The 12,452-nt window shown below is 33.1% G+C and overlaps 1 protein-coding gene across 1 annotated transcript; it reads right to left on the reverse strand.

Annotated features, from left to right (window-relative positions):
• Positions 1-3,928: 3,928 nt before the first annotated feature.
• Positions 3,929-10,614, reverse strand: LOC136274321 (uncharacterized). The gene is made up of 4 exons (XM_066080829.1): positions 9,619-10,614; positions 5,453-5,821; positions 5,002-5,370; positions 3,929-4,742 (listed from the first exon to the last, which is right to left on the reverse strand). The coding sequence occupies exons 1-4, from the start codon at positions 9,839-9,841 to the stop codon at positions 4,387-4,389; spliced, it is 1,317 nt and encodes a 438-aa protein (XP_065936901.1). The 5' UTR covers positions 9,842-10,614; the 3' UTR covers positions 3,929-4,386.
• Between the last annotated feature and the right edge of the window lie 1,838 nt (positions 10,615-12,452).

The following is a 12,452-nucleotide window of genomic DNA, read 5'->3' on the forward strand; positions in this document are numbered from 1 at the left end:
TTTATAGCTATAAATTAGATCAATTACGTATATCTACTCTGTTTAAATTTATTAACTAAGAAAGCCTACTATAGTGAACCTAACGGTTTCCATTTAGGTATAATATATTTTTGTTCACTGAAGACCAAGTTCCGTATTTCATTCTAAATACATGCATGCATGTAATTTATAAATTAGATATAATTGATTGTTACAAACTGAATGGTTTGTCAAAATCTTTTCAAGTAAACACATTCAATACAGTGATTCAATATCCACTGATATATAGGATATAAAAACGCTTATAAATATGTAAGTTGCCGTGGCGCAGAGGATGTGTGGTGATGCTAGTAAACTAAGGGTCCCGGGTTCAATTCTCACCGCGGCCGTTTTTTTTGGGTTTTTTTTCATTTTTCTTTCTAGAACAAAAACCGTTTTAATACCTTTTCTTTCATAAAGTTAATACATTTTGTTGGAAATTAAGCACAATATTGAATTAATTTTTTTTAATGGCTTAAAGGTGGCTTAAAGGTAGCTTAAAGGTGGCTTAAAGGTGGCTTAAAGAAGTTTGGACATTAAGGACCTATAAGTTGTCCTTAAAGGTGGCTTAAAGGTGGCTTAAAGATAGTCTTTAAGCTGCCTTTAAGCCATCTTTACGCTTTCTTTAAGCCACCTTTAAGCAATACATATAGCTTAAAGGTAGTTTAAAGGTGGCTTAAAGATCGTCTTTAAGCTACCTTTAAACACCTTTAAGCTATCTTTAAGGAGGACTTAAAGATGGTCATTCATCCTGTGGGGGTTAGTGCGGGATCTCTTCACCCAAGTTAGATATGGAAGGACATTAGGGTCCAGGGAGAGAGTGTATAATAAATTTTGTCTCCAGTTTTCGTAGGAGTTAACAGTTTCTACTTTTGTAAAGCACCACTGTTTTGGCGCCCTATTCGCCATGTTGTTCACGGTGTTGTACAACATACGTCAATACCTGAGTGTCCGGGGTGAATCTTTTATCACGCTGTTGCTGTCCGCTTCTAGGAGAGTTGAATATGCATGAGAAATAGCTTGGGTTCGTATATGACGCGCCACCACGCCAGTTAATGTATATCCAACACAGCAACAAACACACAGGTATTAACGCAGCAATGCACCAGAACATTTATTAAACCGGAAAACAGGGGGGGGGGTGACAGACAAATAATATAAACACAGAACCCTACGGGTCACACTCTGCAAACCCGGAATACATGTTATTTAACATAATAGTGCTAGAAGTGGTGTGAATGAGATGTGGATAATAAAAAAACTCTAAAGAATTATTATAAACTTTGAGGTCACAAAATTTTTACCAAAATCAATAGCATCAAAACGTACGATTTTTCAAGGCTTTATACAACCATTACCTATGACAAATTAAAATCTAGGCTTTTTTATATCATCGGCAGTTGTTTCTTCAATAAAAATGGAAGTCGTAAAAATGCTTACCTTGTCAAAGGAAATCTAAAAAATTAATTTGTTAAAAGCCATTCTGATTGCACACACAAGTATTCTGAAGTCGACTTTAAAAACATACTTGAGTTTGCGATAGACAACATCTATGTAGTTTTTGGAAATCAAGTCTTCCAACAATCTGTTGGAATTCCCAATTGTTAGCAGACCTGTTTTTTCATTCTTATGAAGCAGAATTTATTCAAAAACTTGTACGTGAAAAAACCAAATCACTCGCAGTGGCCTTCAACTCAACATTCAGGTATATCGACGACGTTTTATCAATTAACAATTGTTTTTTCCATACTAACGTCGCCTCCATATATCCCAGTGAACTTGAAATTAAAGGTAACACGGAGTTTGCTTCATCTGTTTGATATTTGGATATTTTACTGGAACTGGACATTGATGGTAACCTAACAACAAAATTTAATGATAAACGCGATGGCTTCCATTTTTCTATAGTTAATTTTCCATACTTATGTAGGAATATACCTTCATATGCTGTTTTGTCTCTCAGTTAATTCGCTACGCAAGGGCATGCTCTTCGTATGAACAGTTTCTAAGGCGAAGCAAGCTACTGACGAACAAGTTGATAAAACAGGATTATCAGCAGTCTCGTTTGAAGTTATCTTTTCGTAAGTTCTATACAAAGACCTTTTCAGCAGATACAATCTTCCACTGGGTTGCATGCTTACTGACATTTTTCATACTAATTATTAAACCATATATAAACCAAATTGTCTACGGACTTTTCCGGGTTTTTTTCGATTACGACAAAGAGCACACGGCGGGTGTGACCTGTCAGCAGAGGATGCTCACTCCTCCTATGCACCTGATCCTACCTCTATCTATTTGGAGGTCTGTGTTGCTCTGTTTTGAATTTGTATTTCATTTTATGGATTTTTGAGATGGTTCATGGTTTGTTATTGTCATTTTTCATCGTTTGTAAGCATTTCTCAATGTTTTGTGTTTTGTAGTGTGTGCCATAAGTTTATAATAAAGAAAAAGTGAGATAAATCCAACAAAACATATGCAAAAAAATGTTGACTAACAAGTATAATCTTAAGTTTGAATATTATAGCAGTGCCAACAATTTCAGTGAAAAGCAAAATCTGAAAAATTTACTCTGATTTTTTTCTAGTCATTTGTGACCGGTCAGCATAGGATGCTTACTCTTCCTAGGCACCTGATCCTACCTCTATCTATTTGGAGGTCCGTGTTGCTCTGCTATGAATTTGTATTTCGTTTTATGGATTTTTGAGATGGTTGACGGTTTGTTATTGTCATTTTTTTCATTTTTTCGAACTCTATACAACAGCAGCACCACTTTTCAAAATCTTCGTAATAAGTAGAGTTGAATTATCAATTAAATTTTGAGTTCAAATAAGTGTATGTTTTGTGATATTTAAATTCGATTATGACCTTCCTTCAGAAGAATTATCAATATATATCACGTGACTGTTAATTCAGGGGACCTTACTGAGTATCATACAGATGGCATTTACTACTCTAATTCATTTAATATCACATTTATATTAAAATGAAATAATTTTTTATAAATATTTTGTAATAATAGATGCATTGTTTTGCGAAAAGTTAAATCCATTGATATTTTCAAAACAAGCATTTACAGTGCTGCGATGTGTGTTGGTGCCTATTTATGAGCAGGGTTCAGCTTTAATAGTCACTTTCACATAGGTATAAGGTGTACAAACCCTTTAGTTTCGTTACACCCAACTGCACATATGTAACTCGAGAAATACATTTAGTATTCCTTTATTTGTTAAGATTGTGTTCCATTTATTTCATGATTTATAAGCATTTTCTGTTTGCATATGTAAACAACAAGATATTACAGTTTCAGGAAATTTAGTCCACATATATAAAAAGTGTTGCTCCCACACATTATAGAAATAAATTACTCATATAGTAGTATAATACTTTATTGCTGTGAACTTATAATATGGTAAGTATAAACTTATCAATTAATAATGTATTCGTATTAAACAATAATTGAATAGATATAAACTTTAATATATAGCTCTTTTATCCTATTCATGTATGTTCTCCACAAAACGACATAAAATCTTAACATTGGTTTTATTCAAAGAGGATGTGTGGATTTTTAATTCTTCAAAATAAGTATGTAGCTTTGGAGTTCGACAACTGTTTAAAGTGGAATTATCCAGCTCTTTTATGCATACTTTTCAAATAAAATGACATGTAGGACTTAAAAGTTGTTGCTTTTATTTCTTTTGTCAATATTTTTGGCCATTTTTAGGTTGAAACATGTCAGTTCAACAAATGTTTAAATTCCTATCCTCAAATGTACACAAAATTATATATATATATATATATATATATATATATATATATATATATATATATATATATATATATATATATATATATATATATATATATATATAACTTTTATTCAATAAAACAACCATTTAAATTTGTTTTACTTGTAAAATATTGAGAAAATATTTTTGACTGACTAATGGACCATATACTTATAGCCTAGCTGTCATAACATCAGCAACACTTGGTCAAGTGGTCTAGCCACCCGTCGATAGGACGCCTGTCGCAGCAGTGATACTTTAATATTGATACATGAACACATACTCGATATCACAATTTATTTTGTTAACACTATGTACAGAGGGAAGAGCTTTTCTTTTTACTTATATTTACTATCCTCCTTTTAAGAAATGCATTTTTAAACGTTTAGTTGGAATCTAAGCATCAAATGAATAAGTAAATTATATGATAGTTTACAGATGTAAAAACAAATGATTCATAATATCAACGATAATTTATCATTTAAGTAAGAAATCAGTTAAGTCTACATAACACTTAAATTGATATATCACATAAAAAATACATAAATTTTTGTATTGAGCAACAAAATATGTTAATCTAATACATGAAGTAGACAGATATTGCTACATAAAATGGATTTGTATTAGTTTCCATAGTGACGACGTCACCCTTTTGAAGCCGTAAAATTGCAAGATTCGATCCGATATCCGAGTTCGAGTGTTGTGGTTTACTCGTGATTGCTTTTCCTGCCCCTTTTCCGTTGACCAACAGCGTTGCATGCACCATATTTGTGGCAATCACATTCCAAAAGATCAAATACACACCAGGCTTTGTAACTCGGAAATCTGATCCCGCTAGCGAATCTGTCAGGTCTATGTACTGACTGGTGAAATTGACGTGTGATGATAAAGTAGGAAGCACAGAAGAAGCCATAAATGTCGGCCTCGCGTTGACTAGAAATAGAATGTTTGAGTGTTGAATAAGCATTAGTGTTTTTAAAAATATTTTTAAATATGGACCGCATCCCTATTTTTCCTGAATTTGTTCTAAGTACAAAAAAGAAATATATGCCTCCAAAATGTGTTACATGATTTCAGCCATTTCTATAATATGTTACACCTCAGTTGGCATTTTTTATTATTTTTTTGCATGATGTAGCTTTAGTGACCTCGGATTTGTAATAAATGGATCCTTTGTTAAAAGTAAACTTACCCGGTCCAATAAGCCATCCAGATATGGAGGAACGGGTTGGTAAGATAGTGGTGTTGTAAGCAGAAGACCAGAGCTTTCGGTCTTTGTACGAAAAAACCCGAACCAATAAAAAAGAGGACGTATCTGTCCGTGCAAAAGAAGACATCTTTGGATTAGGAGATCGTTCTACATAGAGGCTATCAAACCTATGAGTGACTTCCACAGAGATTGTTAGGGCCCAAATTCCTGACTCTGGGATGGTAATTACGCCATTATCCGGGTTATAAACGTCCCCCTTGTTCGTCAACACGGTCTGAAATCTGTAGCCACTGCCACGGAAATCAGTGCCAGTCACATTACCTGAGGCTCTCGCATAAAAAGAAGGGGTACCTGAAACACACAGTAAATTTTTCATAAGTGACAGCATATACTACGCACGTATAGCACGTATTATAAAAATACATAGTAATACCGTGCTGTAGTTTCCAACCCGAAAATGTAGAAAATTCTGCTACAGCTGTTCCATTGAGGATGACCCTGACCTTGTCACCGACCTGGAGGTCATATACTACGAACCCAGTGCTTGACCCTGTTAAGTACTCCCGTGGGTATGTCGCTGTAGACCCAACCGATACGTCATTGACGAGGAGATCAGCTGTTGTTTGGTGATGCTGGCTACTGGCAGTGGTCCAAGAAAAGACGTGAGTTCCGCTAGATTGACATGTAAAGATACCCGATGTTTTATCGTAAGACGCACCCTCATTGGTAATGACATGGCTGTATATGACATAATCATCCGTCACTGATTTCGTCAGTTGTGCATAGAAAGCTACGTTGTTCACTGAAATACAAAGACATGTTCAATTTATTATTTAAAATCAAATGCTCCTCTGTATGATTTTTATTTACCGCAGAAACTTCGTTTCAAACCATTGTCATTCTATGGCCAAACATGATAAAATTGGCGTCAAAACTGTTCGGGTATGTAGATTTTGTGACCCATTTATTGGATATTGTTTATGGGCTTAAATGAGGTATTTAAAATCTGTTTCAAAATATTTATGCTGAACATTTTGACGATTTTTAGTAAAAATACACAAACCTGTGAAAAAAGTGCAATTGAAATTTTCATTGACACATTATCATTTTTCACTCGGAAAAATTCATTTCTTACGGAAATTTAGAACGATAATTGTTTACAACTTTTCTCCACTTAGAAGTCCCTTGGAATACATCGCACAATTTTTCAAAGTTATCATATGGGAACTTTTATTTTTGTTGCAATGCAAAATCCCCGAAGACTTATTTTAGTCGAGTATTGAAACTTGACAAATTAGAAGGGGCGTTTCATAGAAGAAATGTTGGGGTTTTTCATACTAGTGAATGGACATCGTTCGAACTTTAAAGTATTCATAAAAATTTGCTGCATAAATATCTTCGGACACGTCATCGAATCCTCAGTGGTTTGACTTAGTCCTAGATGTTGACAAGTTTTTTTTAGCTTATCAGGAATGAAGAAATGATGCCATTAGCTTAAAAATGTTCACGCTGATAATCAAAGTACTGAAAATACTGATAGACGGAGGCATCATTTCAGAGGAAATTAAATTAATGAAAATTTATATGATTTTTTTTTATTTCAGGAAAAACAGCGCGCTTACCGCTTATCAAGTTAGAATATTCGCAAAGTGGTTTAGTATTATGGCAATTCAAAGTCGCGAGGATATTTTTCAGGTTGACATTAGAGTTAGGTAGATAATATGAAAAATAATTAGTATTGTTCTCTTATTTAACCTTATAAGCTTGTTATATTACTTCTTAAAGGTGTATATTCTATACAAAAAAGGAAGGAGGAAATTATTTTGCATCACAAAACAACATGGGAACCTGTATACATGTTATTAAATGCATACAACTCGAACTCAAAAAATACAATGCAAACTATTTATGTACACATTTCTTTTCTTGTGTATATTTAGTTTAAGTCGATGTTATTTCCGGTGTATAGTGATTTGCAAACCCAAGGTAGAAAACGGCATATCCTAGAGGTTTCCACACCTGTTCAAGACAAAAGATAACTTCTAAATTGCAAAAACTGGACATTATTTTGAATTTGCAGAGAACTCAAGTTTAGTTATATGGTACCAGTTTTAATGATATATATTATGGCTATTGTTTGCATCATATAAAAGATTTTTGTCAGTTCTATCTATTTTTTTTTCACACGCAAACCTCTTGCGACACTCTTATCAGCTTGTAAAATACACTGACTTCCCAAATCACTTGCGAAACGATATACGACAGAGACAAAGAAGCACACCATGTTTATTCAATGAATCTCATAATTATTCATTATTTCGTCCACCGCTAGATGGTGCCTAAGGAATCCTCATTATTTGACGTAACGGGCAAGAAATTTGGAAATTCCCGTTCTATAAATAGTGTTACATTAGAACAGTTGAGAAAAGTAGATCCGGCAAAATTTTATTGAACAACGAAATTTTTCAACCAATCAGTTGCGGCAATATCTCATCAAGCGAATTCATATCAAATGATACTAAAATATTTTCTTGATAACACTCAATTTGATATGTCTGTACTAATTCGTCGCTGAATTATAGAATACAATTATTGCTGGGGGGGGGGGGGGGGGTCCGATACGGCGATTAAGCTACCCTCAAAGAATAATGTTGTACTTCTCGTGTAGCTTAATCATCGTATTGACCTAAAAAAAAAAAAGAAGCAATAACTGTATATGCTAATAAGGCGAGTAAATTAAATAAAAACTATCAAAGACCTGTCATACAAAAACAAATGACAATTATTATGCTATCAGGGATTTATCCTGACTTCTCAAATTTAGGCTATGTCGACTTTCCTGAAAAGAAAGGTTAACAGCTAGTATTATTTATTATCAGAGTTTATGAAAAAATTACAATTATTCTATTCCAATATAAAGAAGAGTGGGGTTGATGTCTGGCATTAATTTTTATTAATGATGCTTGAAACCAAATAAACTACTTTGAATTTTCTTTTCCTTTTTTAGATTTCTTTCAAAGATTGTGACAGTGAATGGTTATCATTAATATTTGGTCACAATAGCATTCAGACGACGGAATGAAACATTTTTCGTTGGTGAAAAAAACGTATTCTAAAGCAAAAGGTTATCCTCTCAATTTTATTAACATAGTTTATGACATAGAAATCTTAGACTTAATATTTGATAATTGCAGTCGTATACAGAGTTCTTAGCCTTAATACCAAATAACTGAACTCATTTCAAACTAAACCACATCAGTCACATCTGCTTATTTATCGAACAGTAAGAAAGAGTTCAATCTGAAACTTCCAAGTGTATACATTTACAGCTAAACTGTATAAAGCAAATTCAAAATCCAGTTCGGAAATCTGAAATTTCTCTGTTAATACTTATACATCTTAACTGTATAAAGAAAGTTCAAAATCCAGTTCAAAGTTCTGTAGTTGAAGTTAACTTTCAACAGGGTCAATTCATAAGCAGGGTTTGAAAAAATCTTTTTCCACCAGTGAAATAAAAAATGACCCCGGGTAATTTTACGACTTTTGGTCTCAATTTTCAATGTTAAAACCTACTTCAAGGTCAATATTTACGTTGAAAGTCAACCCTAGGTCAATATTTTACCCGGGTCAATTTTCTTTGATACATCAGAAAGTATACTTTGGTGTGGACGCTTTGATTTTTTGGAGAAATATAATAGCAGGAATAATTGTCTGAAAATTTATTACGATTAACCAATTCATGGAATTTTTTTACTCGTAAACTTTCAACAGTGATATGTTTTTAACATATTCTGTAGACCTTGTTAAACATCTCGAATATATTTTACATTTATATTCGTTTTAAGTGGAAAACCATGCAAATCTATTTAAAAAAGATCTAAACATTTGAAAATTTTGCAAGAATTTCACCAGAAGCTTTCTCTCTGAAACAAATACACTACTGACCCCAATGTTTTATTAAATTCTGAGACACATGTTCAGACGCGTATATTGAAAATCTATTGAAAAATTAGCACTACAACTAAAACTCCCAAAGAAATTATGAAATAAAAATCTGCTTCTCCATGTACCCGTATAAAAGCCTAGCAGGAAGTTATAAACAACGTTGCCAATTTCAAAGGTTTTTTTTTTTAAAATATGATGTAAACTTTCATTTATTTCCATAAAAACACAATTGTGCTTATCCTGCGTATGAAAAGCGAGGAATATATTTGCATCTTTAAGTAAGTTAACTATCCTCGGAATGTCTAATTCAAATGGTGTAGTGGACGGGTCGTTTCACAAGCAACATTAAAACATCTATTTAAGACAATTTTTCTGCAACTTCGCAGAAGATTTATCTCGTAACTAGTGATTAACTGCTTAATTTTTATCATAAATGCACACCACATTAATGACGTAGTTTAGAATATTAATATTAAAATTTTAAATAATGATCATTTTGCCCATTATTAAGATACGAAAAAAACATATATAAATGATACGTAAAAACTGCATTTTACCGAAATTGTTAGATTTCTTTTTTGTTCAAATCAGATTTGAAGGTAAATGACATTAAAATCAATAGATATCATAACCGTTTCTGACAAATATACTCACTTTGTCCGTGTTCTTTGTTCTGTAAGTGTTTGACCAGGTGTGTCAGTTCATTGATGTCGTTTTTTATTTCTTTCAGAATCTGGTTGTCATTTTCACAATCATTACTGTGCCACTCCTGAGGGTGGTAGATGCGTTGTGCTCCAGAAAACATCACAAACAGAGTAAAAAAAAAGAATGTTGGTGGTACGAATGCCGAACATATTTGTTTCATTGCTCTCAACATATGATGTTTTACTGAAACACAAACTGAACTATAGAATATCGCGCACTATTTGTGTCTTTGATGGAAAAAAGACGTTTACTACCTAGAGCAAAACACGAATCGTATATAGGAACCAGCACACGAGTATATAAACCCATATAGTTCGTTACACCCGATTGCATACTTTTTTACGCATTTCTTTTTAGATGCATTGAAGTGTATATTTATTGTCATTTTTATCCTGGCTTGGAAAAAATGCAAAGAGTTCCACTGCGATGTAAGACCCACGTCCACGAAGGTAAAAACCTCTACAGTGAATACATTTATGGTAAGATACTTCGCCACACCAATATTTCGCTTTATGTTTGTGGTATTTCATTTCAAAATAAAGAAATTTGGCAATGCACAACAAGGAAAAAAAGAACGAAGATAAAACGGGAGAGAATATTTTCTTTTGTACAGTATGACACTGTATTTGAAAAAAGGTTACACAATAATCAGGTTTACCATAGCTTTAAGATATTCACACATTCATATACGCAAGCAAATTGTTAGGTCTATACCTTATTTACTATGGTAATAAACTTGAAAACCACCATCCACCTTTATTTGCTGTTACACATATATTCATAGGAAAACGCAAACGTTGAAAAATAGTTAAAAAGTGAGTCGGCTAAGTCAGTGGCGCATATGGACATCGGGAATGCAACAAAACATGTTGTTAATGTTGTAAATGTTAATCCACTTAAGAAATAAGGTATCATTTTTGGATGTATATCGGGATATAAATACGGGTTGGTCACGTGATTATATCTCATAAAGGCCGAGGGGCTTTATGTAAGATTTGATCACGAAGCAACCCGTATTTACATCCCCATATACATCCAATAATGATACCTTATTTCTTATATTTAAATTTGTTGCAAATTATGACAATCACAAAGATCCATACTTTCTTTTTTGTGATGACCTAGAAAGTTGATTCGATTAAGATGACGTAACAAAAAATAGTACAACAATGTTGCAAGTATTTGATTATTTTGATAAATAAATATGACACTACTTTTGACAAAAACAAAGCGATCGAAAGTTGAGTTATAGTCTACTTAGGCATTTTCAGGGGAAACTCTATCGCAGAATTAGATTCAAGAGCATAATGATTTTCTTCCGACATTAGAGAGGAAAGCAATTTCAAATTTTAAGTTCTATTTACAGAACAAAACGGACAGACAAGGAGTTATTTTGACCGTGATCCGTGAATGGACTAAACATGAAAGATCTGTGATATTGCGTTTGCGATTTTGATCGACGCTTCTAATAATGTCAGAAATGAATTTAAACTGAATAAACTCCGTTGACAAATTGCGATTGTAATGATCGTTATGAGCATCCTCTGTGTGACCGGTCAGCAGAAGATGCTCACTCCTCTGTGGCACCTGGTCCTACCTCTAATTTTTTAGGAGTCCGTGTTTTTTCTGCTCCTTTTCTGTATTTTTCCTTTGGACCTTTGATTTTGAACACTGTTCGGTATCACCATATGTCATCTATCTGTACCTTAAAATCTTGGGTATGGTTGTTTGAAGCATAAAACTATGAGTTTGATAACAAATTTTAAAACAAATTGTTTTATAATTTAAATGCTTTCCTTTTTTATAGAGATCAATATCGTCTAAATATGGCCATCGCTATCCAACGCTCTTAAGACAGATTAGTAAGTATGACGAACAAATTTTCTATAATGGCTTGAAGGAGGTAAACAACATTTACTCTTTATGAACCCAGTGATGCGTCGGAGGAAATCTTATTCATAACCTATTCATCGTCTTAGCAAATGAACGTGAAAGACATAATAATTTGATAGAAACGAAGACTAGATTGCAAGCGTGCATGACTTAGCAAATCTCTAGATCTAGGACATTTGTAAGATTTTTTTTATACTTATTCAAATTGTCTTTTGATCCAAAACTCGATTAACCTATCGGTTAAGACAATGTGATGTGACATTTCCACTAACTACTTCAAAATATGAAGAGGATATTGATTCTGTAGGAATAACCCTTTTGAATGTTTTGTGTAATGTTTGCGAAAAAATCAGATATGTTATAGGGTTTATTATTTTGAATATTTTCTTTGGTCTATATTTAATTTTTTTTCCCATGTAGGCAAGTAACCACAAAATAATACATTTCGGTGTTTATTTATAAGTGTGTATGTCTTTTTGTATGATTGAATGTCTGTTTTGAACGTTTGTTTCTTTGAAAAAGAAGTACATTATAAACAAGAGGTCCTTGGGGCCACATCGCTCACCTGAGCAACAATGGGCGTTCAACAGATATTGTGCCGTATGGTCCCTCGGTAGAATAACAAAAAATAAATATTGTAAAGTATTCGAATTTTACATTTATTTTTGCATACACGTAATCTTTGTCATTGTACCTTCATGAAATACTATTTTTTACCAGAATAAGAGAATCCTACGCAAGATATAAAAATAAACATTTGGTAGGGGTACACTGTTAAGTTTTTAACTTCCAATTCACTATATTTTCATTTTGCCCCCCCCCCCCCCCCCCATTTTGTAAAGCGATCAAAATATATGAGAGCATATAGGTACATTTTTTTTCATCAACTA

Source organism: Magallana gigas, chromosome 4 (assembly GCF_963853765.1).
Source record: "Magallana gigas chromosome 4, xbMagGiga1.1, whole genome shotgun sequence".
In the NCBI taxonomy this organism is placed as follows: domain Eukaryota; kingdom Metazoa; phylum Mollusca; class Bivalvia; order Ostreida; family Ostreidae; genus Magallana; species Magallana gigas.

Bases quoted from the DNA above. Each gene is read 5' to 3' on its own strand.
- LOC136274321 (XM_066080829.1), bottom strand. From the start codon at position 9,841: ATGTTGAGAGCAATGAAACAAATATGTTCGGCATTCGTACCACCAACA. The intron at 5,371-5,452 runs GTATTACTATGT...TGTGTGTTTCAG, and splicing joins GGGTTGGAAACTACAGCACG to GTACCCCTTCTTTTTATGCG. The intron at 4,743-5,001 runs GTAAGTTTACTT...TTCTATTTCTAG, and splicing joins TGGATGGCTTATTGGACCGG to TCAACGCGAGGCCGACATTT.